General features: G+C 41.0%; 1 protein-coding gene and 1 long non-coding RNA gene across 4 annotated transcripts in view; one reads left to right on the forward strand and one right to left on the reverse strand.

The window, feature by feature from the left end:
• Positions 1-319: 319 nt before the first annotated feature.
• Positions 320-14,802, reverse strand: Ddx3x (DEAD-box helicase 3 X-linked). 3 transcript variants are annotated; one of them, XM_078034951.1, is made up of 17 exons: positions 14,662-14,802; positions 12,096-12,153; positions 10,364-10,408; positions 8,279-8,411; positions 7,185-7,343; positions 7,001-7,100; positions 6,647-6,782; positions 6,029-6,114; positions 5,662-5,760; positions 5,403-5,563; positions 4,643-4,787; positions 4,413-4,557; positions 4,069-4,250; positions 3,862-3,979; positions 3,545-3,698; positions 3,076-3,215; positions 320-2,901 (listed from the first exon to the last, which is right to left on the reverse strand). In XM_078034951.1, exons 1-17 carry the CDS (start codon positions 14,704-14,706, stop codon positions 2,822-2,824), a joined length of 1,986 nt encoding a protein of 661 aa, XP_077891077.1. In that variant the 5' UTR covers positions 14,707-14,802; the 3' UTR covers positions 320-2,821. The 3 variants fall into 3 exon arrangements, with proteins under 3 accessions (XP_077891077.1, XP_077891076.1, XP_077891075.1); XM_078034950.1 differs by having other exon boundaries at positions 3,076-3,212; positions 10,364-10,411; XM_078034949.1 differs by having other exon boundaries at positions 10,364-10,411.
• Positions 14,728-27,593, forward strand: part of LOC144371773 (uncharacterized) — a 45,013-nt gene continuing 32,147 nt past the window's right edge. The window contains exon 1 of the long non-coding RNA XR_013431876.1: positions 14,728-14,859. This is a non-coding gene — a long non-coding RNA (uncharacterized LOC144371773). The remainder of the gene's footprint in view (positions 14,860-27,593) is intronic.

Consider the following 27,593-nt stretch of genomic DNA (forward strand, 5'->3'; position numbering starts at 1 on the left):
ACAGATCCCCCCCCATATCCTTGAGCCCTAAATAGATAACCCAATCCATTCTTATACACTAGTACAACCACCCTTCAAAGAACAGGCTCTCACCCATATTGTTGCTTCAAGTATAAACTAGTTTGCAATACAATTAGATTTCCATCTATTCATTGTATTTGGAAAATGATCTTCATCTTATATGATTTATGGGAGTAATTATGAGACATCTCTAAAATACAGTAATGGACAATCAAAAACACATTTTCCAACTCTTCAGGCAAAAGCACAACTTTATTTTCACCTCTAAAAATAAACCACAATTGACAACAACAAAGGAGACTGTGCAGTTCAATTTTTTATTTTAATAAAATCAGAATATGCACAGCACATGCAGTGCTAGCATCTAAACTAATACAATAAGCAATTACTAAAGCTACAGTGACTTGAGGTTCAATCTTTACATTCAGCAAGTTTAAATCCATTCTTACATGATTTTCAAAACTTTTTATTAACTGAAAATATTGCTTGCTGATAAAACTTGCTCAAATGCTATCGCTGAATGTACAAGTCACTGATTATGCCAATACAACAAAGATAACCACATGTTTGAGGATTGCAATGTGCCAGACATTCACTGAAAAAAAAAAATACACACAACTAAACAAAACTCACACAACAAACATCTGAGAATCTGGACACTTCATATCAGTGTTTTGAAGTGTTTCATTAATATCTTAAGACAAGTGTATCAAAACCTTGGCATGATTTAATTTCAAGTCGCCAATTTTGTTTTTACTAACATCAGAAAGTTATGGCTACACTGCCAATGCCGGGTCTGCTTAATTTGACTTAAGAGTTTAATATGACTTAACATTAAAAGCTCACACTACCCCGAAATATATAATTTCACGCATACGGTGACATTCAACATTCAAGTGCCAGTGTTTTTGTACTGTCTTTTGGTCAAGTTTCTTTAAACTTTCAAAGAATCACTTTTAGGCTTACAAAAATAAATATTTGTCAAAATGTTCAATAAATATTACATAAAACTAGCAGCAAAAAGTATCTAGAAATCTGTCGTGTGCAAATAGTTTTCTTCCCAGCTATCACTCCCATGGTCCCAAATAAATTTTAGAATCTAGTCCCATCCCCTTCCTAGACAAGCTGCGTTCAACAATCTCCAAGAGACAAAATAAGATTGGAAGTTTTAAGGACACGCACACAAGACATATATATAAAATTCTCTGAATGTGCAATAAAAGAAGTACTTTGTAAAAAGTTATGGGCAAAATGTACAAGGGCCTAAACCTAGACTAATTGAAATAGCACCATAACAAATGACCTCAATACTGTCAAGTGCACCTACTTAATAAAAGTTTTAGAACAAGGCACAATACACTTGAAAATCTATTGCACTTTAGGAAATTTTTGCCGTCTTCCTATGCCACTGTAAAAAGATTGAGCGTTTTGATCACCGCATTCTGGCCACAAAAATTAGCCCAGAATTCAAAGTGGCAGAGGCATTTTAGTGGTGGACAATGCTCATCTTTGGCCAGATTTAGCATAAACAGACTATAAATACAATGGAAACCTATGCAACTAAAACTGACTAAACTGCACTGTAGAGCAGGATCGACACCTTGTGCAGTTATGTACATATTTCCAACCTGTGTGATCTCAAAGATTTCAGTTTGTTACTCTTCTGGAGCCATTTTTACAAAGTCTATAGTAAGCCAGTTTAACATCTCAACGCAGCTTGAACAGAGTAATGTGAATCGGCATTTAAAATAAAGCCTGCTGCATAATTCTTCCTGTTCATACCCTCTTGACCAAAAAACATCAACACTAGCATGCGTTATTAGACCAAAAATCATCCAGGGCCCTAATGAGGGCTGGTCATTGCTGTGGTCAGCCATTCTACCATTTCAATTTCATTTATGGCAGGCATTTAAAAAGTCTAAGTAGATGAATTCTCCTAAAAACCTATTTCAAGTTATCAGACCTTTAAACTTTCCCTGTAATGGTATGCCCACATTTGGCTAGCTCATAATTAATGATCTGCCTAAACATTGAAAGAGGAATTGCTGTATTTACTTGCATTAACTTTGAAAACAGTGCTTTTGAATGTATGCATGTATTCATACATCACCTCATCATGACTGGAATGGCTTGTTTAAAGACTATCAGGTTCTAAATACCTATCCAGGATAGAGTGAGCAAATCAGAACTTTAACTTAATACAGTTTGCCACATTAGAAACTAATTCCATTGATATGCTTCAAGACGTTTGTTGTTTGTTTTCCCCCAATCTGCAAGTATCAAAAAGCCCTAATGCAGGCTACCGCTTAAGTTTTTTCCTTATAATATTTATGGATGAATCGATGATTCCTGTTAAGTTGTATCACACCTGTGTGCCAAGGTTTGATTTTAGCCCAAGTTCAGTAAATTTATTTTGTCAAAACAATTGATATCTTGAGCATTACTGAGCCAACAGGACATCAAAATAAAAAGTTGTCTAAAGTTAAAGGCACAGTACATTAACAAACAAATGATCCTCAGTCACAAAATTATAAATGCAGTTTGGGATGGGGATAGGCGGGAGGGGAGTTAATCCAAACTACAGCAATGAAGTCTTCAAACCACCTTCCGAACAGGGCTGCTGATTGTTCCTTTCATTTCTTCTTGTGACCTTGAGCTCCCTTAAAAAAAAAATTTCAGTGGAGAATCACAGCTGGTAATGTACTGCGAGTTCTTGAAGCTACACAAGGTATAGTCTGGCTAAGTTACATGTGGTTTCCATATTAGCTTGTTTGGCAGGGTGACCTACTGCAAAGTAGGCTCAGTTACCCCACCAGTCAACCCCCTGGGAGTTATAATTTCCTCCATATCCATCACTGTTGTAAAAGCCTCCATAGCCACCTAATGAGAGATTTAAAAGAGAGAAAAATTAATTAAGTCATCCATCATTAAATACAATCCTTCCAATCTTTAACTATTCTCAAGTCAAGTTACAAAAAGCAATCTACAGTGTTGAACTTCCCCCGAGGGGCTTAATGATGCTTTGAAAAAGGACAGGTTAAAAATGAACACTACCTCCACCAAATCCTCTGCTGCTACCATGGCCGCCTCCGCCGCTGCGACTGCTACTTGCACGGCTGCTGCTGAAGCTGGAACTGCTGGCACCGCTGCTTTGACGGTAGTCTCTGGCACCAAACCCTCCACTGAATCTACTGCTACAAAGGGAAAAAAAATTGTTGCTTCACATGAAAACAAAATTTCTAAGTAACTCAACTCCTGCTCCAACTTTCCAACAGTTTCTGAGTTTTCCTTTCAAACAATTCCCCAGGCAGCCACACTTCACCACCCAACGTGGCTGTGAAGTCCTTCACAGTGAAGGACTGACACCTAATAGTCTTACCTATGCAATTGAGGCAGCCTAAGAAAATTGAGCTTTTAAAATTAAATACCAAAAAGTTAACTCTGGACATTACCTACCCAGAGCAAATGGCACTGGGAAGTGCAAACACTTTTCCCCCCTCATTATGTACCACCGATACCTTACCTCTTAGAACGTCCACGACTGCTACCCTTGTAGTGGTGTTCAAAAGCCATGTTTTCTAACCAAGACGGCACTTCTTGTTTAGCTTCAACAAGAAGATCCAACAAATCCTTAGTAATATTTATGTTTCTCTCATTAAAGAATGAGGTGGCAAGGCCTAGAATAGATCCCAAAAAAGTACATAAACAAAGGTCTTCCACAAAGTGGCCCAAGGGTTTTTTCCTTTTTTTTCTTTTGGGTACTGAGGATGAACTCAGGAGTACTTTACTACTGAGCTACATCCCCAGTCCAAACAATCAGACCATTCAGGAACCACTTACCAAGGTTTCCTACACGTCCTGTACGGCCTATGCGATGCACATATTCCTCAATATCACTTGGTAAATCAAAATTGATAACATGTTTCACATTTGAAATATCTAATCCTCTTGCTGCTACCTAAAAAATAACTTCTGTTATATATGGCCCATTTAAAAGAAAGCATTAAACATGCTGAGCTTGAATGAAAACGATAGTATTATACATACTGCCGTAGCCACTAGAATTGGGCTTTTTCCTGAACGGAACTGATGAAGAGCCTCTTCCCTATCTCTTTGAGAACGGTCTCCATGGATACTGGTGCAAGCATATCCTTCATGATATAAGAAATCCTCCAGAGAATCTGCACCTTTTTTAGTCTCCACAAACACTAAGGTCAGTGAATCCTTGCCTGAATTTGAAAAATTACAAGGTTTATGTCACTAAAAACAGCTTAATTCTTTATACTTAGTAAACACGCAAAGAGGCAACTGAAATGGACTGTTTTAATATAGAATAAATCAAAAGGAAAGGTAATAAAGACAATCCAAATGGATTCTCATTATAATTTTACCTGTTGCATTTAAGAGGTCAAGCAGAAATGACCGTTTGTCTGGTTCTTCCACCCAGACTACTTTCTGTGTGATATTCTCAGAAGTAGAGCCAACTCTTCCTACAGCCAAAAAGATATACTCATCCAAGAAATCACGAGCTAGCATCTGAAAAATAAAACAAAAAACATTTTTTTAAGTATCTACCAAGATAAATTTCTAAATAAATAATATTTGCAACATCATATGGTACCTGTATTTCCTTAGGAAAAGTAGCACTAAACATCATAGTGTGGCGGACACCTTTTGGAGGCATAGTATCTTGTTCAACTATTCTACGGATTTGAGGTTCAAACCCCATATCCAACATCCGGTCAGCTTCATCTAACACCAAGTATCTGTCACAAAAGAAAATTTAGTTTACAATTTATCAAGAAATCAAAAGACAGTTTTAGTACAGCTATACGATAATTACAATTATACATTAAGGTAGTTAAATTCCTTATACTGCATAATGTGGCACAAGATTCTTCCCATTAGGTATAATGTCATCCGAGATCAGTGCCAAATTAGTTTTTCCTACTTGGATATCTGTTGGTCTGGTCATCCTAAGCCTCTACTAAAATGGTGACTAATTTTTCAACATTAAAATTATGATGCACAAACTTTTTCTTAAAAAAGAACTACAATAAATCACTTCTTAATCTTTAAATTCAGAGGGCTAGGGCTGTAGCTCAGTGGCAGGGCACTTGTCTGGCATGTGCTGGGCCCTGGGTTCAATTGCCAGCACCAAAAAAATAGATTTAAATTAGACAGTATCACAAAAGTAATTGTCATGGGGCTGGGAATGTGGCTCAAGCGGAATGCGTGCAGCCCGGGTTCGATCCTCAGCACCACATACAAAGATGTTGTGCCTGCTGATAACTAAAATATAAATATTAAAAAAAAATCCTCTTTACCTCTCTAAAAAAAATTTTTAAAAAAGTAATTGTCATTATTAAAAATTAACATACTTGCAGAAGTCTAATCCAATCTTTCCTCTTTCCATCATGTCCACAAGACGTCCTGGAGTAGCTACTAACAAGTGGCACCCACGCTCTAAGTCTCGAATCTGCTGACCAATATCAGCACCACCATAAACCACACAAGGTCGAACCCTTGATCGGTATGAGAACTGTAAGCAAAAAAATTTTATTTCAAGGTCAAGATTTTTTCACATGATCATAAATGTTTTGTTAGAATCAGTGAAAAAGCAATCATTGAAGCACATACTTTTCGGGCTTCCTCATAAATCTGTACTGCCAGCTCTCTTGTTGGTGCCAATACCAAGGAGATTGGGTATTGTTTGCGGCGCCCATACCTTCCATTCTCCTAAGAAATAAAAACAGTTAATCTATAAGTTGAACTTAACACTTAAAAAGTTCATCACAACATAATTTTCCTTTGAAACTTGGAAAACATTCCTTAGTAGACTAGATAGAATCTTAGCATCATCGAGAAAGCTCTTGCAATAGCTACAAAATTCTACAACAATTTTCCATTTTATACAGTAATACCTGTCTGAGGGTAAGGTACTTGCCCCAGTACTGCCAAGGCCCTGGGTACCAAGTATCTTATACCAATGAAAAAAAAGATTTACCTTCATGGCCCGTAAAGCCTCTCCTGGACCATCTGAATAGATCTGACTCAAGATGGGCAAAAGAAACGCTGCAGTTTTTCCAGACCCTATTAAGAAAAAGCATATCCATTAAAGTCACCAAAATTCAGGTCAAGCCTATTCACTTTTATAAATAAAAGTCATCTAATGGCTTCTTTCATAAAACAGTAGAGCTGGGTAGCTGCATCAATGACCACATGACCCACAAAAGAAAACCCACAAATATAAGCCAGGCACAGTGGTATACACCTGTAATCCCAGCTACTCAGAGGGCTGAGGCAGAAGGCTCAAGAGTTCCAGGCCTGCCTGGCCAACTGAGCAAGACCCTGTTTCAAAATCAAAAGGGGGCTGGGGATATAGCTCAGTTGGGTAGAGTACTTGCCTCCCATGCAGAAGGCCCTGGGTTCAGTCCCCAGACCACAAAAAAAATAAAAATAAAAAGGGCTGAGGATGTAGATTTAAGCTCATTGGAAGAGAACTTGCCTAGCCTAAGTAAGGCCCTGGGGTACCAAACAAAAAAACAAAAACCCACACAAATTACTATTTGGCTCTTTACAGAAAAAGCCTGGCAAATGTTTCACTCTTATCAAGTGGCCTTACCTGTTTGGGCACAAGCCATCAAGTCTCTTTTCTCTTTGATAATAGGAATAGCATGCTTTTGCACTGGAGTTGGGCGAGTATAACGAGTAAGCTCAATATTTCCCATGATAATTTCTCCCATCTCCACATCACTGAACTGTTAGGAAATGGAATAGAGTTAAATAGCTAAAAACACATTATCTAGAGACATTCTGTTTTATATAATAATGGAAATCACCATCGACTTAGATCATCTGCTCCCTTTTCACAAACCAATGAGGTATCTGATCTACATATGAGAAGCCCATCTCATTCTGATGTGCCGTGGAAAGTTACAACCCCCTCTGTCTTAAAAGGTCAAACAAAAATACTTACACTTTCAATATGTGGAGGACAGTTGTTGCCTGTTGCCTCAACTGGAATGTCATCATATTTCTCAAAGTTAATCCCAGTGTTACCTCCAGAAAAGAGCTCCCTAAAAATCAAAGAGACTGGTAAGTTTACCTACTACACTAGCTAATAAGCTTCATCATAATTAGCAGACAATTTTAAAACTTACTGTTCCAAGCGTTCACTTGGTGGGAGCGGCTTTGACCAGTCATCTTCATCTGATTTGTCACACCAGCGACTATTGCCACCACGTTCAAATTTGCCAAAGCCACTTCTGTCTCCACGGCTGCCAATGCCATCATAGTCACTCCGTCCACGATCATCAAACCTAAATAGCACAAGCAATTAATCAGAATCACATCATTTAGCTATTATCAGATCTCCACCACTACTCCTGAATGCTATTATCTAGAGATAGGTGAATATTATTCATTATGGCCAACTACAAGGATGTCAACAGTCTAATTCTTGCTGCTTCTTATTTGACAAGGCTTACTAATTGCCAAATTGTATATGTATCATTTATATATTTCCTAAAATCACTATTCTTGTAAAGTCATACAGATTATAATGATGCCTCATACATTCCAACATTAAAAAATCAAGTTTTATATGTTTAAAATTGGCACATAGCTCACATCTTCATTTAAACTGCTCTTGGATCCAAATATACTTAGTGGTAGGAAAAAAGAAAATAGCACACTAAATATCAATTGTCCAGGTTATAATAGGATATCATTTAAAGGACAATTCACCTGTGTGACAAATTTTGGATAAAAGGTAGAAAAATATCCTTACCTGAATTAAGATGTTTTTAGGGATTTAGGCCTGTTTGCGAAAAATCAGGACACAGGACTAACCACAGCTATTAGGCGCATGGGGTCAGTTCACCACACTTGCATAATCAAAAATATAAGGTGTTTAAAAATTGTCATATAGAGTCCACAAAAATCTCAAACCAAATTAGGTTAGGCCATTATATTAGAATATGTAAAACTAGAGAAACAAAAAATAACTGACTTTATGATGCCAAAGAGCAAGCATATTCATATTTCCATTTAAGTTCTATGTAACAAGTTCATTTATTAAAGACCTTTTATAGCTAAGAAATACAATGATTAAACAGATAATGCTTAACATCCAAATAGGCAGTCGGGATGAGGAATTACCAAATTAAAGATCAATCCCTAAATTGCTATTGCATATGCACATAAGGTGACAAAAAAAAAAAAAAGAAAAAAAGAAAAAAACCCAACCACTTACCTTCCCCTTGATCCACTGCCACGATCACTGAAGAAACTAGACTTCCCTCTAGAATCACTTCGAGATCCAAAACTGCTGTACGCATCCTTATCCTTACTGGAACTCCACCCTGAACTGTCTTTGTCGTAGAATCCTTAAATAAATAAAATAAAATTAAAAAGGTACAAACACTGTATTAGAAGAATCATATTAAAGTATTGTCAATCTTTCTGTTTTGTTTTTTTGTTGTTGGTGGTGGGGTACTCAATCCCAGAGGCACTCTACCACAGAGCTACATCCCTAGCCCTTTTGAGACAGGATAAAGTTATGTTAAGTTGACAAGGCTGGCCTCAAACTTGTGTTCCTCCTGCCTCAGCCTAAGTAGCTGGGATTGCAGGCATGTACCACCAAACCCAGTAGTCTTTCTTCATTTGAAGCCCCCCACTGACCTTTTTTCTGTGGATATATTCCTATCATGTCATTAGAAGAGAATCAAGAATTACAACTGTTTTTGGAGATTTTAAATATTAAAAAATCCAATTCTTTCCACTAGAAAATATTACACACTAAATCAAGTGATTAATCTGACAATCTAAGAATGTTCTGAATGAATACCACCTCTAAAAGGCCAACAGCTTTACCTATAATACAATGGTTATAGTTTTGCCAAATACATAACCATCACGTTTTAATTTCTATTACTTCATATGTTTGAATGAGTTTGATGAAATAGCTGCCATTGTTTCAATGTTTCATGTAAAATGTATTCATGTAAAACATTCTTAGCATGACAGATTATTTGGTTTAATATTATCTTTCAATTTCAATAGTAAGAAGATCAGTGCTTTGTATACACATTGAACATACTAGTGTCATGATACCATTTTAATGGTTCACCTATCATAAACTTGATGTGAATCAGAAATATTTGGAAAAGGAGAACTCTTCCCTATTCATTCTCAGTGTGGACAGATATAAAAATTCAAGTAAGAGGGTCTCACAAAGGTATAAATTAGCCCTACCAATGACAGGTAGAAGGTTCAAAGACAGAGGATTTAACTATCTTCAATGATACCCTTTTAAACAGAGACAACTGATGAGTTAAGTTACTTTTTCCTTCTGCCTCCCACCTCTACCATTAGCCAGCCAGGTACTTTTGCTAACAATCAAGATCTGAATTCAATTTCTCATTCTAAAATCTCTGATATTGTTTCTGATTTCCTATCACTGCAACAAAGGGGGAAAAGCAATAAATATACATTAAGGTCCATCCCAGTTACCTGCCTTCTTTATCTCATTATCTCCCTTCCCTCTTGATCATTTTCCTCTGAATTTCATTATTGTCCATTGTATGCAACACATGGCACCCACAATATGAAACATCTATTAATTATCTATCACCACATCACACAGGTAATGGGAAAAGACATTAGATGTTATATTACACTTTGCACAAAACCTTTCAAATGAGGCAGTTAAGTAGATGAAACCAGAAAATTATTCCCAATTCACTGAAGTGTGACCAACACTATTAACTAGTCTACAACAGGGTCATCTTCAAGACAACTAGGTTGTTATACTGTGCAGTTTGGTTTACATAGTAGACTATCTGCTCACCTTTTTCTAATGAAAACTATACTGCGAATTACTACAAATTGTGCACAAGAATATTGCACAAAAACCATACTCTTAGCCTTAGAAAGTCTAACATAGGAAAATTCTCCACTGTTTGATATTAGATGCAGTTTTTCTTCTCTCTCCATTCTTGTGGAGTGGGTTCTGGGGATAGAACCCAGGAGCTTGTGTATGGCAAACAAGCATTCTACCTCCGAGCTATATCCCCAGCCTTTATTTTATTTTTTTAAATTTTAAACAGGGTCACACTAAGTTGCCCTGGCTGGCATCAAACTTGTGATCCTCCCGGCTCAGCCTACCATGTGACGTGACAGCCAGCTAGATAAGATTTTTTTCTCCTAAATCCTAATATCTGAAGAAGTCCTGTTAGAAACACAATGTTTACAGACTTCAAAGTTGCCTCATTTTCCCTAGCTTTGACTAATTTCTAAATGAAGAATTATCTCTACAATGTTGGTGTTAAGGACTTACCTTTAGCAGCTTCTCTGTTCCTTAAATGAGGAGGAATATAGCGCCCTTCTAAAAGAAACAATATAAAATTAATGCCAAAAACTTTTACATTAGAGCTTTTACCAAAATTTCTAATAAAACTGTTCCCCCTGCTAAAAATCTCTAGATTCCTAGTCCGCCTACTTGCCTGGAAACCGAGAGGGAAAAACATAAATCTTATTTTAAATGGGTTATAGCTTCATAAGATTTGGGGGAGGAGCAGGGATTGAACTCAGAGGCACTTAACCACTGAGCCACACCCCCAGCCTCTTACTAATTTTTTTATTTATTTTGAGACAGTGTCTCACTAAGTTGCTGAGGCTGGCCTTGAAACTGGGATCCTCTTGCCTTGGCCTCCTGAGCCTCTGGGATTATAGGCACGTACCACCACACCTAACTAGAACTTTGACTCGAAACCTAATAGATGAAACCCACAAATCAAATGCATTTAACTAGCTACTAGTAGTTAAATAACCTAATTTGTTATAAAAGACTACTACTACGTAATAAATCATATGATTAGCCTCTAAGAAGCTTTTGTTTCTGTACCATTAAGTTCCAATACATACATTAAATATACATGAAAAAGTTGCAAAGGAAAGATAGCAAGAAATTGGAAGTTTTAATTTAGGGCTTGCTGAGTTTTAAGTCAATTGTTATTCTATATGCAGGGAGGAAAACAGCCCAGATTATGGATTAAAAGCAAAAGCAAATTATGTATATCCAAGTAAAGGTAAGTCAACTTGTTTTGTTTCTTATTGTTCTTTTTATTTTTTCAGTGCTGGGGATGGAATCCAGAGCATCACAAACGTTTGTCGAACACTCTACCACTGAGTTACAATCCAGGCCCACAACTTGCTTTATTACTAGTACACCTACAATTTGTCTTTTTCACTTCTTTAAAAAGCTCTCTATTAGGAAGAGCAAGTCCTAAGATGCCCAGCATGGCAAATTACATTAATACTAACCTCTGACAATCCCCAAATAACCCCTTTGTATAAAAGAAAATAAAATCTTTTGCCAGAGTTCACAATGTATACTTATGGAAATATCACGTTGTACCCTATTTTTGTCTGTTTAAAAAATTAAATTTTAAAAAATCACATTTAAAAATCCTAGCCATCGGGCTGGGTTTGTGGCTCAGTGGTAGAGTGCTGCTCTTGTATGTATGAGGCAATGAGTTTGATCCTCAGCACCACATTTAAAAAAATAAAATAAAGGTATTGTGTCCATCTACAACTAAAAAAATTTTTTTTAAAAATCCTAGCCATCACCCCCAAATTCAATATAATCTGTTCTATTAGTAAGTCCCATGTTCTTCAAGAGAAAGGATCATCAGTAGCTGATGAAAATGCATGTTTCCTTAACTGAGTTTAATTCTGATCAATTCATTCCAACAGGAATGAACACATCCCTACCACCTTCAAAATAACTGGGCTCACAATTCATAAGACATAATCAAAATCTAGGAATAATTTATGTATTCTATAAGGTTCTTCTTAATGATTAACTGCTGTTATTCAAAAGAACCAACCCTTTTATTACCAGAAAGGTCATAATGCTTCAGATTGATCACTAAGTACTACATAACACCAAATCTACATAATTCTATGCATAAAGTTGAAGAACAAATTCTTAAATTTTAAGTACATTCATGGAAATATTGAGATATTAAGCTCTAATACTCAATAAGTCCATAAAATGTATTACTTACTGCTGGCTGTACTTCCTCCAGTCTGATTATCTGAAGAGTTCAGGTCTAGGCCAGCAAACTAGAAGAGAGTTAGATAGTTAGCAGCCCCAGTGCTAAAACACACTAAGATAACTAGTCCTGCATTCAAATAGCTATCCCAGATAGTTCACAGAGCAGATGAGAATGTTCTTAGTGAGAATGAGACCAAGATCGCTTCAAAGTCATAAGGCTCTGAGAAAACGCAAAATAATACCACTACATAGATACTACATAAGGCAGCACAGGAAGATGCTGGTGCAATCCAGTACCAACTGGGTCTGAATTTAATGTTAGGACAAATTCTGATTTAACTATTCTTTCGTTCCTTTATCCCCAAATAAAACACTAGTATTTTAAATTAGGGTAAAATACTCTGCTCCTAGAAAGAACATTCTACCACCTTTGAATCTAAACTTCTACTCATCCCTTCACACTAATGGTTCAAAGCCTCAACATTATACAAAAAAAGTTATGTAGTGCTATGTTCATGACGTTTTATAATAGCTAACCAATAACTACCGACAAGCAGCAAGGGAGGAAAAAACTACAAATGCAAAACAGATTACTTTTTTCAGAAAAGCCACAGAAGACCTAGTCATCCAGTACTGTTGCCATGCGTCTACAAGAGATGTCATATACCAGTTATAAATCCTGTTGTTTAAAGCTCAATGATACTGCCAAACTGCAAGTATCAATGGAGTCACTGAAAACTGGCAGCAAATGCTATCTCAAATAAATTATAAAGATGAGGACTTTAGGGAGCTCATTTCCAGAATTACCATTGGCAAAATACGCTGCCAAGCGCTCTCTGCAGTTAGTTAATAAAGTGATACTTTAAAGCACAACAGGAATACAGACTTTCTTTTTGTACTTGTTACAGTATAAATTTTGTTTTTAATTTTATACTGTTGCAATATGAACTAGAAGCAAGCATAAAAGCTTCTATAAATTGATAGGACTACATTGTGGCAATTTTCTCAATAGTGAATTTGCTTTCGATAAATTCCTATCTAAGCTTTAGTGACTGTGAAGGCATAATTTTTTAAGTTAAATTAATAACAATATTAATAAAATTAATTATAACAAATATAAGGTTCATTTCTGCCTACAATCTTAAAATCCATACCACCTATGGAGTATGTTAAAATTGGGATTAGCCTTGATTGCCCTTGATACAGGATATTTTTGTCTATGCTCCATTCAACATACGAAATAGTAATAATGTGGAGAATTTAATATAACCGTTTCATTAACGGGAGGTGTGGAGGGGGTGTGAATATTCCCTAAAGAAGAGCTCGTTAAACCCTTCTTCCAGATCACACCTCTTCCTCTCTGCCAGGAAACCCTTAGAAGGGATTCCGATTAAGACAAAAGAGCCTTCAGACCCATTCCCAAAATTTTACTCCACATATAGCAACAAGTCAAACAAAACTGTTTATCTCCCCCTAAGTCATATCCCGGGTGTTTTTCCTCTGGTGAGTCCCTGGATCAAACGTCACGAACATGAAGACACTAAAAAATAACCCGCGGTACCACCACCCCAAGAAAAACAAAGGGCAGCCCTAGGCGAAATAGCCACACTGACCATCTCAAGCAAAATGGAGTTAAGAGATGCGCCAGGTCCTTAACCTCCCTGATGTCTTCCCGCCGCGTTCAACAGTATCTCCAGAGCCTGGCGCCACTTCTTACGCAGTGGCCCATTACTCCCTCCCCTTCCCCCCTCCTCCCTGAATTTTCTGCGTCACAAAACTTTCCACTCCGGAAACGCGGCCTCCCCGGCCGCGACGCTGGGTCTGCGACGACCCTGCGGAAACTGGGCTGTAGCGAAAAGAGGCTGCGGAAGGAAACCCGGGAGGAACTAGATGCCCGTTCCATCCTCCTTTCCAGGCCCCCGCCAGTCGTGGGGCCGCTAGCCCGGCCTCTCCCAGCAGTGGGCCACAGCGCCGCCCAGCCACCCAGCACCACACAAAGGAGGCCGCCGCCATTACCAGAGCGAAGGCCACCCCCCCCCGCGTCGCCCCCTCCCACATTCCAGGGCAGCGTTTCTCAACCGCTCACACGCACACGAACACGAACACCGGACAACGCCGGGTCTCCCAGATAGCAATCTGAGCCGCGAGAGCGGTGAAGACCGAAGCCCTCGAGGCCAAAAGGGTCCTCATTCGCGCGCTGTCGCGCTGCGCAACAACCCCCCCCCCCAAAACGGATCACTAATCAGCCGGGGTTCGCGCGTGCGCGTCCCTGCGAGAGCGCGCACCCCTCCCCCCCCCCGCCCGCCTGCGCACGCACACACAAAAGCCGCCATTGTACTCGGCCGGGGGACAATACCACGGGCCAAGCCGGGGCCGGTCCCAGGCCAAAACGACAGCAACCACTGGCACTCCCGCCGCCTCCCCGTCCCTCTAAAGCCCCGGGCACTGAAAGTATCTATCCCGAGGAACCCAGGAAATATAAACTAAGAGTGCCACTTAGCGCTGCGCCATAAACCAGGTTAGGTCAGGGGACAGATTCATGCAGCGGCCACCTTGGTCCGCTCCTTGAAGCTCACCTGCTGGTCCAGCCCGAGCGCATTTTCCACCGCCACATGACTCATCCCTGAAGAGTACCGAGAACTCGGAGTCTTCTGCTGCTGAGCGAGTGTGCTTGGTTCACCGCGAAGGCCCTCTCACGGGAGAACTGCGGCTCTGGAGCGCACGGCGCGGCCACCGTTCTAATATACCCACTCGAAAGACTGCTACGTCAGCACGTAAGACGTGTGCCCTCCCTCTCACATCCGCACTCCCGCTGCCGCTTCAACTTCTGCCTGGCTACTGCGCGCTCTTGTTTCTTAACCTCGCGGGATTTCGTATGTAGTCCCGTCGCCCCTTAGTCGTACAGCCTTGGAGCCAGGCACATCAAATGCTGTTCTGTTTTGCTTGAGCTTCACTGGCCCTGCTCTCCGCTAAAAACCTTAAGAGTTCTCGAGATCTCGCGAGAACTTGGTGTCTCTTTTTTTTTTTTTTTGTCTTTTTTTTTCCTTCGGCAACAAGGCCTTAAAATTTAACTCAGGCCTCTTCACTCCCTTTTCCTCCCCTATGCACCCAGTGTTCGTTCTTCTGTTTCAGAGCTCTCCCTTCTCTCTCAGTCCCCGGGCGCGAAGATGTCGTGGGATTTTTCTGGTTTAGTCAGCACTTGATCTTCCGAGTGCAGCCTTTCCAAAACCGGAGTTAGACAGAAAGAGGCCCGAAACGGAGAGGGCGGCGGGTCACGTGACTGCAGGTGTTGAGCGCGGTGGCCATTTTGTGTAGCAGGAAACGGTGACTTGAATAGAGTGCTCAGAGAGGGGGAAGGGAGGAGGTGGGAAGGGGGGGAAGTGGAGGGGGGAGGGGGAAGGGGGGAAAGGGAGAGTCTCGGGCCGGTATGGTGACCGGGGTGGGGTTGGGGTAGAAATGAGGGGGAAACTGGTGGCTCCGCGGGTGGCCGGACGCTTCACAGCGTGGTTGCCTAGGTAGCAAGGACGCCGCCCCCAAACGCAAAGCCCCCCCCCACCCCGCGCCCCCAGCAATGAGAGAACAATGAGACCATTATGTGCTGATCTTGGCCGGGAGCCCTCTCGGGACCCCGACCTTCTGCCGGAATGCGGGCCACTAAATTTAGGCCTCTAGTCTCCTTCCCTGGCTCTCCCCGGGCCAATAGCCACCGGCCCTTCAGGGACTTGGCAGGGATGGGGGTGGGGTGTGAACTGCCCTAGGGCCCGATGTAGTGGGGAGGGGGTGTTCCGGACGCAACCAACCCGGGCTCGGGGTGACCCCTGGCCACTGCAGCGAACGCAGCGTTGAAGGAAACGCGTTTCTGCCTTCGGAGGAACCGCTTATTGTCGCCCCCTCCTCGGCAGGCCACTCCTAGTCTCAGCTTCGGTTCCATAGACCTTTAAATAGGGAAAAAAATAAAATGTTTTCACTGGTGTCTCCCCGACTTTAAGCAAATGATCACACATACTGGGTTCTTATAAACTGTTCCCACCCTCTTCTGACCCTCAGCCTGACAATAATACGCAGGGTTTTCTGCCATCCCCCACAAAGGCTTCTACTCCCCAAAATTCAAATTGCTCGTCCTCAGCACATAACTTACCATACACATAACTTCTTTTTACAGTTTTTTAAAAATTGAAACTGAAATTCTAATGAGATAAGGGGATAATACAACACTATCTCGGGACAAGTTTAAGGGCTTTGGATCTCAATGTTCTCATCTTTAAAAGGAGTCGGTTAAACTGCATAACCCTGTAAAGGACTCAACTCCTCTGTGAACTATTTTTTAATACTCCCTTTAGCCATACTGAAATAACAAATTGTAGGTAATATAACCTACACTGAACTATACCTACTTTTAAAGAAATGATCTAGTTCTAACATAAAAACAACGATTATAATAAAACAATGTAAGTTTTAACATATAAATGCTCGCGCGCAACTACATTAATGATAGATACCTGCCAGTGAAGCCCCCAAATGCTGTTGTTTTCACAGCTCAAGTACCAGAAGCAGCTGCCGCCTCTGATAGCTTCATTTTCCAAAATGGTGAACTCTTATTAGCTAACATTTGAAACAAAGCAGTACCATTTTCCTTCAGTGGATACAATAGTTGCATTCGTGAACAATTCAGTGGCCACAGGAAATGGGCAAAAATACTTTGTATTTATATGTGAAACAGTGTCCTAGCTTGGATGATGATGAACTACTTTTTCACCTTCCGGAGCTCCCAGTGGATCAATTCTTTGTTGTATGGAACTGATAAGGCCCGGAAAAACATCTAGCATGCCTGATTTCTGCAGATTAAATGCCAGTAACCCTGGCCAGTCATTGTGATCACTAAAAACATGCAGGATTCCACCATACCCTTTTGAAAACCACTAGTCTTCATGATCATCCGAATCCCTGCCATGAGATTCACAAATTTTCACAGAGCATTGGTGAAATGTGTTCTTGGTTTGGCTTCAGTTTCCTTTTCCCACAGACCAGAGTATATATGAGTCCAAGATGCAAAAGCTGAGTTTTTGATAGCTCTTCAAATTGCATGTAGCAACCATGAGATGTGCCAGCTCCCCTGGTTCTGGGCTGTTTTACTTTTGAGTAGAACTGGCATGCAGAGTACTTAACTGCCATGGGAGTATCTTTAAAAATTAAAATATACAGCAGTTTCCTATTTTCAATTAACCCCCAGCTCATACACATATGCAGTTCAAACCACGAGGGCATTTTGTTAATCAATATGTTATGATTGAAATATCAAATGAAGAGGAAGTGGAGAAACATACAAAGCTTTGTCTTCAAACATTTTCATTCCTAAAAAGAGCCATGTGCATACTTGAGGCAGCTAAATGAGTCAACTTTCACCAAGCTCCAAATGACTTTTCCATTAAGCAGTCATTTGCATATCTTCTCCACATGGCAGTCATTGGCAAATTTTATTGGAAGTGACTTTAAAAGGGTTAGAAATTACCAGGGACATATTTTTGTTTGCATGCTCACTTTGCTATCTTCTAAGTCATCTTAAGCTAAATGCCCATATGGAAGCAAATATACTATGTGCAACACACCCCCATCGCCCATCCCTGGAGGCAGCCCAGTGGACAAGAGCCTGCAATTCCTGGAACTCACAATAAGCTCCCAGCTTTACTGCTTATAAGCAACTGACTGGGGACAACTCACTTGACATCTCAGTGCGTCAGATTCCTTATTTATGGAATTGGAATAAAAGTAGTTTCTGCCCCAAAACCGTGTTTGGAATGCAAGGCCTCATGCATTATAATGGTTTGCAGAGAGTAAGAGTGTGGTCCAGGGTAGCTCTGTGTACATTTCTATCGCCCACTGTCTCAACTTTCCCAGCAGAATGGGTTGCCCTGGGGACTGGACTCCCACATCCCTCACTGTTCAAACCTCCACTGTAACACGTATGGCACTGCCATTGTGTTTAAGCCCACATAGAAGAGGAAACTTGTCACATCTCCCTGTGCAGGGTTGAGCGCACAGATGCCCAACAGATGCTGAATGAATGGTGCAAATGCCTGCCCTGGTCAAGTCATAATGTAGAACATGGTGAGGGACATACAAACATTATTTTGCTTCTACAGATAGCCTTAAGCAAACTTTATCACCACTCTCTGAGACTGAGATCACATTATCAATGATGCCCATAAATAATGTGCCCAAGTAACCTAAAACCTAGCACAGAAATAGACTCTTCTGCAGCCAGAAAATAGAGTGATAAAATGGATTCTAACAGGGGGCTGGGGTTGTGGCTCAGTGGTAGAGTGCTTGCCCAGCATGTGTGAGGCACTGGGTTCGATTCTCAGCACCACATATAAATAAGTAAAATAAAGGACCACTGACTACTAAAAAAATATTTAAAAAAGGGGGGCACAGATTCCCAGAGATAGACATCTCCGCAGAGTCTTTAATGAACTTCATGATTGCTAGTCATTTTTCTGGAGGTCTGAAAGAAGGGCCTTTTGGGTCCATCTGACCCACACTTCCTTTAGCATGAACTGGGAATAAAGTTCAAATAAGGCAAAAGGACCCTGTAATCAGAAAGATAATTATAGGTGTGGAGGTAAAAGCAGTTCCCTACCGAGTCTTCTTTTATGTTTTAAAGTGTAATAGGCTTTGGGATTTTTTTTTTTTAATCCTGTGGCTTCAGATAAAGCAGATTAACTTCCAGTGCTTGAAAATTTGCAATAATTAGAAGACCGTTATTACTGTAGAGGCTAATGAAGCTCTAAAGGAGAAAAAGAAATCTTGCACTCTAATATGCTGCCATTACACCCTTCTTCTCCAAGGGTGAGGACGGCTAGATACGTAGATGTTTTAGGCAACTCCTGACACAGCAAGATCTGACCTGGAATCTTGTTCTCTTTCCACAAAAGTAGCAAGACCAACACAAAATTATATTGAAGGACATCTTCTCTACCACTAAAAGCTAAAAATATTTTCAAAGAGAAAAGGCCAGTGCATTTATGCAAAGTGACTAGGTAAGTGGGAGGAATAATAGGGACACCCTGGGCAGAGGCTTTGAACTGGAGAGAAACAGCCAGCAAGGGAGTCTTGGAGGCACAGCTCCCAGGAATCCATGCTGCCCCTTAGGTAATAGAGACATTTTTAGCAGGTACTAGAACTTGAAGCCTGGCCACCACCTCACAGATCTGTTTTGGAATTACGTATCTGCGCTTAGTAAAAGAAATCATACACAATGGAATTTTACTCAGCACTAAAAAAATAAGATCATGGCATTTGCAGGTAAATGGATGGCATTAGAAAAGATTATGCTAAGTGAAGTTAGCCAATCACAAAAGACAAATGCCTAATGTTTTCTCTGATATAAGGGGGGGGTGACTCAAAGTGGGGTAAGGAGGGAGAGCAAGGGAGAAAGATTACCTCTAGATAGGGAATAGGGGTGGGAGGGAAAGGAAGGGAGAAGGGGAATAACAAGGATAGTGGAAGGAGATGGTTATCATTATACAAAATACATGTATGAAGATGTGAATTTGGTGTCAACATACCTTATATACAAAAAGAGAAATGATAAATTGTGGTATAAAGGTGTATTAAGAACTGTAATGTTGGGACTGGGGTTGTGGCTCAGTGACAGAGTGCTCGCCTCTCATGTGCGAGACCCTGGGTTCAATCCTCAGCATCACGTACAAAAATAAACAAGTGAAATAAAGGTGTTGTATCCAACTACAACTAAAAAATAAATATTAAAAAAAATTTAAAAAGAATTGTAATGCAAAAAAAAGAGAGTTTATGTATAATGGTATAATTTGGCGTGAACATACTTTACATGCAGAGTTACGAAAAATTGTGCTGTGAATGGATAATTAAGTATGTAATGCATTCCACTATTGTCATGTATGTAAGAAATAAATTTTAAGAGAGAGAGAGAGAGAGAAAGAGAGAGAGAGAAATTCATAACGGGGTACAGCAGCTCATGCCTGTAATCCCAGCAACCTGAGAGGCTGAGGCAGGAGGATTGCATGTTCAAAGCCAACCTCATCAATGGTGAGGTGCTAAGCTACTCAGTGAGACCCTGTATCTAAATAAAAAATATAAAATGTACAAAACAGAGCTGGGGATGTGGCTCAGTGGTTGAGTGCCCCTGAGTTCAATCCCTGGTCCCCCACCCCCCCCAAAAAAGTAAAACTGTGTGCTTAGGTAGAGCCCCAACATTCTTCCACAAATTCTCCCTCTCTGGTAGCCATTTAATATCATGAACCAAAAACCAGCCTCTTTCCGTTCCCCTGTGCCTGCCTTGTGTATGTAATCATTCAGGTGCGGATCAGCTTCCTCTGAGGCCACACGTCCATCTAGGACAGAGGCAGTTTCTTCTCCTCCGCATCTCCATGGAGCCTGGACTCTTAAAGACCTGCTCCATGGGGAAAGAGGATACCCCAAAGCAGGACAGCTAGAGAAATAGAGAGCCTGAACAGTGTGTGTGTGGGGGGGGGGGGCAGGAGCCAACCCTGGAAGGAAACATGCTTTGCTGGAGGATCTCAAGGTCAAAGCCAGCCTCAGCATTTTAATATGCCCTAAGCAACTCAGCAAGATCCTGTCTCAAAATAAAATAAAAGGGGGGCACTGGGGACATGGATCAGTTGTTAAGTGCCCCTCAGTTCAATCCCTGGTCCCAGAAAAAGAGGGGCCTCACACAAGCTAGGCAGGAGGTCTACCACTGAGCTATACTCCCACCCAAATGTCCCAAATTTTAACTGTCAGCAGCTAATCCACATCATTTCAGTATTTCTGTGTTTGTCTTGAAGGCTTCAGGGCTACTGGTGCTATTCTGGTTTTCAAGCTGAGGGGATGGGTATGTGAGTGTTTGTTTTTCCTTTATTTTTCTTGCCTTATAGAACTGTTATAAATATCCTTTCATGTGGATTCCAAATTAAATTGAGCACACCTGTAATCCCAGTGACTAAGGAGGCTGAGGCAGGAGGATCATAAGTCTGAGGCCAGCCTCAGCAATCTAGCAATGTCCTCAGCAATTTAGCAAGACCCTATCTCAAAATAAAAAAGACACTGGGAATGTGGATTAGTGGTAAAGTGCCCCTGGGTTCAATCCCCAGTATCCAAAAACAAACAAACAAAAAATTAAGTTGAAAAAAGTTTTTAAATGTTGTATGTGAGTTCAGTTGTGCCATCAGATCACCCATTTGCATCCTCTGCTTCATGTAAATTTGTTGTTTTGCAGAATTTGCAGAATAAATAAAGATTTGTGGCTATACACCTTCACTTGAATAATAATTAGATTAGTTAAGTGTTACTTTTGCTGAAAATAGGAAAAGGCAGCAATGCTATTTTTTCTACAAGAATTGTTCTATGAAAGGAAAAATGCTGCAGCTCACCCACTGCCACCCACTCTTTCCTCTTTGGAATGTTTTGAACCTACCATGTTACCTTTCACACAACTCCACCTCGAATATAAGGAGAAATATTTTTTTAAGGAGAAATATTAATGAATCTGCATACACCAAACTCTGACTGCAAGACATATATGTTCCTCTTCCTGATTTTGATTGTATGTGAGTGCTGTGGTCCAGATATGTCTCCCAAAACTTCATGTGTTGCAAAGTAAATTCCCAGATTCATACGTTAATGGTATTTAGAGGTGGGGCCTTTGAGGAATAATGAGGATGGGGCCCTCATGATTGTATTAGTAGCTTTATAAGAATAGAGAGCCGGGGATATAGCTCAGTTGGTAGAGTGCTTGCCTTGCATGCACAAGGTCCTGAGTTCAATCCCCAGCACCACCAAAAAAAAAAAAAAAAAGAGAGAGAGAAAAAGAGAGAGAGAAGGCCCTTACCATGTAATGCTTCCGCCATGTTATGATGCAGCATGAAGGCCCTCACCAGATGCTGAGCCAAGGCCAACACGTGCTCTTGGAATTCCCAGCCTCCAGAACCATGAGTTGAATAGACTTCTATTTTTTATGAATTTCCTAGGCTTGGGTCTTTTCTACAACAGAAAAACAATGAGTATACTAGGCATGATTTGTACCTCAACATCTAAGAGACATCTAAATCTTGACACCGTGGACGTAAAGCTGTTCTGCCTATATTTTAGATAAAGCAACCATAATTCACTTGCAATCTGGAACAAGTTATTTCACCATTCATTGCCTCAGTTTTCTCATTTATAAAATAAAGGTAATGAGAGCTACCTCCTAAGTTTCATATGGGGGTGATAGGAAATTATTTTAGATGGAAGAACACCATGATGGGGGGGTATATCAAATCAAAGTATTATTTTTATTATTTGTGTATATGTGTGTGAGGTACTGAGGGTTGGACCCGGGGGTACTCCACCACTAAGTTACATCCCCAGCCCTTTTTAATTTTTTATTTAGAGACAGGGTCTTGCTAAGTTGCTTAGGGCCTCTCTAAGTTGCTGAGGCTGGCTTTGAACTTGCAATCCTCCTGCTCAGCCTCCTGAGTCACGAGATCACAGGATGTGCCACCCTGCCTGGCTTTATTTCATTAGGAGGTAGACTCACTTGTTTCCTAGATTTCCTCTGAACTGTGTTCAAGCAACCCTCCCGCCTCAGGCCCTGCCACCCTAGTAGCTGGGACTACAGGTGCATGCCACTGCACCTGACTGACCACAGTGTTTATTTTTCTTTATTTTTCTTTTCTGACTGTAGTGTTTAAACTGGATGTTTAGGAAAGTGTGAGAGGTTAGAAAAGATAGGTTGCAAAGATAAGTTGAGGCTGATCACAGAGAGTGGAGTGTATGGACTTTATTTTGGAAACTGTGACATCAAGAGGAGATGTTGCCTTTCGGATATTAGTTCACTGGGTTTGTGCACAGAATGGGATGGGGCAGGAAGAAGCAGAGGCTATCAGGCTTTACACTTTAAAAAATTCTTTGGAGAGAACTGTAGCCTCAACCAAAGGTTCAGTCCTCTTTTCTCATTTAGGCTCCTCCCAAATGTGTCCCTGGATGGACTTTTCTAGTTGCCTGGGTAGAGAGCATCATACTCTGCTTGGAATATAGGCCACCGCATAATAAACCTCATCTTGCCTTCCTCAAAGAGTCAGTGCAAAAACGAGGCAACGTGTCATGTGAGGCAAGTCCTTTAAGCTTCTCAGATGAACGTGGCTATATCGGGACCAAGGACTGTTACGCAACAAGACCTATCTACACCTTCCTTGATGCCTTTCACAGCAAAGTCCACCTGTTGAACTAGCAGGTGTCATTGTATTTTTGAGAAATGATCATTTTGGGGGTGACTTCTCCATTCGTCTCACGGGATCTCAGTTTTGGTATCCGCTGTTTGGAGATATGGGGAAAGAATCTTCTAGAAAATGAACCAGTCACAATTATGATGAAAAGAAGGGGTGGAAATATTTTTATAGAAAACACACACACACACACACACACACACACACACACACACACAACAAATACTACATACCTTAGAATACACTCTGTCCCGCATCTCCTTGAAATAATGCCACTATTTCAACTGATTCATAATTGTCAAGCAAGGAGCAACCCTCCTCGCCTTTCCTGGACAGAGCAGGTACTCGATCCTGGGCTCCTAGGACGTGCTTATGTGTCCCTGTCCCTGCTAGACTCTGAACACTGGAAGACAACTGTATTTGATTCATTTTCAGGTCACTAGCACCTGATACTAAACCTGGAACATAATAGATATTCAATAAACATTGACTAAATAAATACATGGATAGGTGGAGGAATGGATGGATAGATGGACAGAATATGTGCACGCCTGACTCTGTGTGGATGACAGGGCAGGCCAGAAGGTCATCATCTTTTTAAAACTAAAATGAGACCACATAAAAATTTAAAACTTTGTTCTGCCAAAGACCCTGTTAGAAAAGTGAAAAGATGCCAGGAGTGTGTGGCACACGCCTGTAATCCCAGCAGCTCCGGAGGCTGAGGCAGGAGGATCGCAAGTTCAAAGCCAGCCTTAGCAACTTAGCGAGGCCCTCAGCAACCTTTTGAGATCTTGTCTCAAAATTAAATATATATATATATATATGGGCTGGGGATGTAGCTCAGGGGTAAAGCTACCACTGAGTTCAATCTGTACTACCAAAAAAAAAAAAAAAACAACTCTCAGAGCTCAACAATAATGAACAATCTAATTATAAAATGAGTAAAGGACAGAAACAGATATTTCACTGAAGAGGATATACAAGTGGCAAATTAGCACATGAAAAGACCTTCTATGTTATTAATCATTAGAGAATGCAAATTAAGACCACCATGAGAGGCTGGGTAGCTGAGTGGTACAGTACTTGCCTAGCATGCATGAGGCCCCAAATTTAATCCCCAGCATCAAAAGCAAAACCAAAAAAAAAAAAAAATAACCACAATGAGATAGACCACCCTCCCCTCAGAATGGCAAAAATAAAAAATAGTGACAACATCCAATGCTGGAGAGGATGCTGAGAAAGTGGATCACTCACACGTTGCTTGGGGTGGGGTGGGGGGTGGGACATAAAATGATACAGTCATTCCGGAAAATAGTTTGGCAGTTCCTTTTAAAACTAAAAATGGACTTACCATATGACCCAGCACTTACATTCCTGGGCATTTATCCCAGAGAAGTGAAAACTTATTTTCACACCGAAACTTCTACACAAATGTTCCTAGCAGCTTTATCTGTAATAGTCAAAGACCGGAAACTATCCAAATGTCCTTCAGAGTGGCAATGGTTAAACAAACCCTATACATCCATCCCATGGACTGCCACCCCCAGTAAAAAGGGATGAACTCTTGCCACACGCGATGCCATGGGAGGATCTTCAGGGAATTCTGCTGAGTGGGGCAAAACATGCTAAGCTCAGGAGGATATATATCCCATGATTCCATTTATGCAACATTCATCGAAGAACAATTCTGGAGATGGAGAGCAGCCAGGGGTTTGGCCAGGGGTTAGGAATTGGGGGAGGGAGTGGGTGTGGCTGTAAAGGAGTAGCCTAAGGGAGCCTCAAAGTGATGATAGTTAAGCATCTCTCTTTTGGAGGGTGCTTAACCACTGAGCCCCATCCCCAGCCCTATTTTGTATTTTTTATTTAGAGACAGGGTCTCACTGAGTTGCTTAGCGCCTGGCCATTGCTGAACTGGTGATCCTCCTGACTCAGCCTCCCGAGCCACCGGGGTTACAGGCACCTGGCTGAGTTAAGTCTCTACACACACACACACACAAGAATAAGTTCTGTGGGTAGCACCGATATCAACCCGAGGTGCTTACTTACACCCTCATTATGTTGCTGAGGCTGGCTTTGAACTCGCAATCCTCCTGCCTCACTCTCCTGAGCCCCTGGGATTACAGGCATGGGCCACCATGCCCAGCTTGAGGCAATTATAATCCACCTAAAGCTGTCTAATACTGGAAGGCTTTAAAATTTGTGATTGTTTTGTGGGGTAACAGTGGAACAGATTTCTTTTAAAATTCCAATATTGATTTCTGTTCCCTCCCTGCTGTCTGGGCATGGAATTGGTCATCTCCCTTTTCTTCTGTAAAACTTTCTAATTTATTCCAGGCTTTGAGTTCAATCCCCAGCATCAAACTAACAAACAAACAAAAATCACCTTTTTTAATGTTTTTTTATTTTGGTACTGGGGATTGGGATGCTCTACCTCTCAGCTACATCCCCAATCCTTTTTGTTTTTTTTATTTTGAGACAGAGTTTCACTAAATTGGTGAGAGTCTCACTAAATTTTTTCCCCTTGTGGTGCTTAGGATTGAGCCCAGGGCCTTGTGCATGGGAGGCAAGCACTCTACCAACTGAGCTATAGCCCCAGCCTAAGAGTCTCAATAAGTTTCTGAGGCTGACCTCAAACTTGCAGTCCTCCTGCCTCAGCCTCCGAATCACTGGAGTCATGGGTATGCACCACCAAAACACCTTTTGACAAATGTCTGGGTAAAGCATTTCCCAAGGATCCTGGAAGAATAAAATAGAGGAGTGTCTAGAAATGTAAAGTAGTTGGCTTTGTAGGTGGAGCACTTTCCTTTGTTGTGTTCCCCAAAGTTTTATTGGACAATTGTGCTCTTTCATTAACCTACCTTTATTGGCAGAAAAAGCTCCTTCCTTGGTAGTAAATTAACCATCACAACCTCCTTGTGTTATTTTGGACCTCATCACAAGGACAAGTAACAAACACTCCTCCCAGGTCCTCCAGTTTGAGATAATCCAGCACCAGGGTGGCTGGAAGCACCTTCTTTCCTTCTGAGCTCCTTCCTCTACGAGGCCCCTGTCAGCACTGAAAATAGAGTGTATGCCATATAGGGCTTCCCATGAAGCCTTGCAAAAGAGGAGACATTAGTTACATCCTCTGAGACCCAACTAGAAAAAGATCAGGGATGTCTGATGTTAATATCCAGGGTGTCCATAAAGTTTAGAAATGCAGATTCTTCTCCATAATGATGTCCTTGGTAGCAGTCCACATTTTGCCTGTTTGCAGACTGGATGGACACCCCATCTAAGTACCTAGGATATAACCCAGGGGCACTTAACCATGAAGCCACATCCCCAGCCCTTTTTATTTTTTTATTTTGAGACAGGGTTTTGCTAAGTTGCTCAGGGCCTCACTAAATTGCTGAGGCTGGCCTCCAACTTGTGATCCTCCTGTCTCAGCCTCCAGAGCTGCTGGGATTACCGGGCCATGCCACCACACCTGGCTCAGTCTTGCTATTTGTATTTATGTAGGTTACCTGACTCCAAACTACTCAGTTTCATGGATTCATTCATCAAGCAAACATTTTTGAGTACCAGCTAACAGCATGCCAGAGAGGTAGAGGAAAACAACTCTTGTTATCAACCTTGTAGCTGGCACGGAGCCCCAGGCAAACTCTGTGTTTTATTAGCTCCACTACCATAATTCCATGCGTCATTCTTCTGAGGGAAAGGAATCGATAAAGCCCTGAGATGTCTAGTTCAGCTAGGTGACTGTGCTACCAAGACTGACTTAATTCATATAATTGTTCAACCATGAATCCATAAGAAACCCCAGCCCACTAAGAATCCACCAAGAAAATGACTGCTCTCTTAAATCATTTCCATAGCCCAGGAAATCTTGGGCAGCATGCCCGGCACATCTTCCTTTATCCAATTTCTTAAGCCAGTCTCTGAAAAAATAAAAAATAAACACCCGCACTGCTCTCTATCTCCAGAAGCACCCAGTTCTTGGAAAGAGATTATAGAGGAACGTGTGAGAGATTTCAACTAACAGCAGTAAAACTGTAGAAACAGGAAATATTCATCCAGCCCACTATGGAACCTTGGCCTAGAGTCATTTCCGGTTCTACTAAGGCTGCCCCAGCAGAATGCAAGTAGCTAATGTTACCTCGGTTGCTTTACAGGACGAACCTCATTCAAGAGCTCATGGTTGTTCATCGCTGATTACTTCTCCTTAGTTCTATTCTCCAGCCTTCCAACCTAGCAAGGGGCCGGTGGAGGAGATTTAAGGGGAA

Source organism: Ictidomys tridecemlineatus, chromosome X, assembly GCF_052094955.1.
Source record: "Ictidomys tridecemlineatus isolate mIctTri1 chromosome X, mIctTri1.hap1, whole genome shotgun sequence".
Taxonomy (NCBI): Eukaryota; Metazoa; Chordata; class Mammalia; order Rodentia; family Sciuridae; genus Ictidomys; species Ictidomys tridecemlineatus.

Excerpts from the sequence above, each read along its gene's own strand:
- Ddx3x (XM_078034949.1), bottom strand. The coding sequence starts at position 14,706 with ATGAGTCATGTGGCGGTGGAAAATGCGCTCGGGCTGGACCAGCAG. Across the intron at positions 6,115-6,646 it reads GATGGCTTGTGCCCAAACAG|GGTCTGGAAAAACTGCAGCG; the intron begins GTAAGGCCACTT and ends TTTTCTTAATAG. Across the intron at positions 3,699-3,861 it reads AGGACGTGTAGGAAACCTTG|GCCTTGCCACCTCATTCTTT; the intron begins GTAAGTGGTTCC and ends GATCTATTCTAG.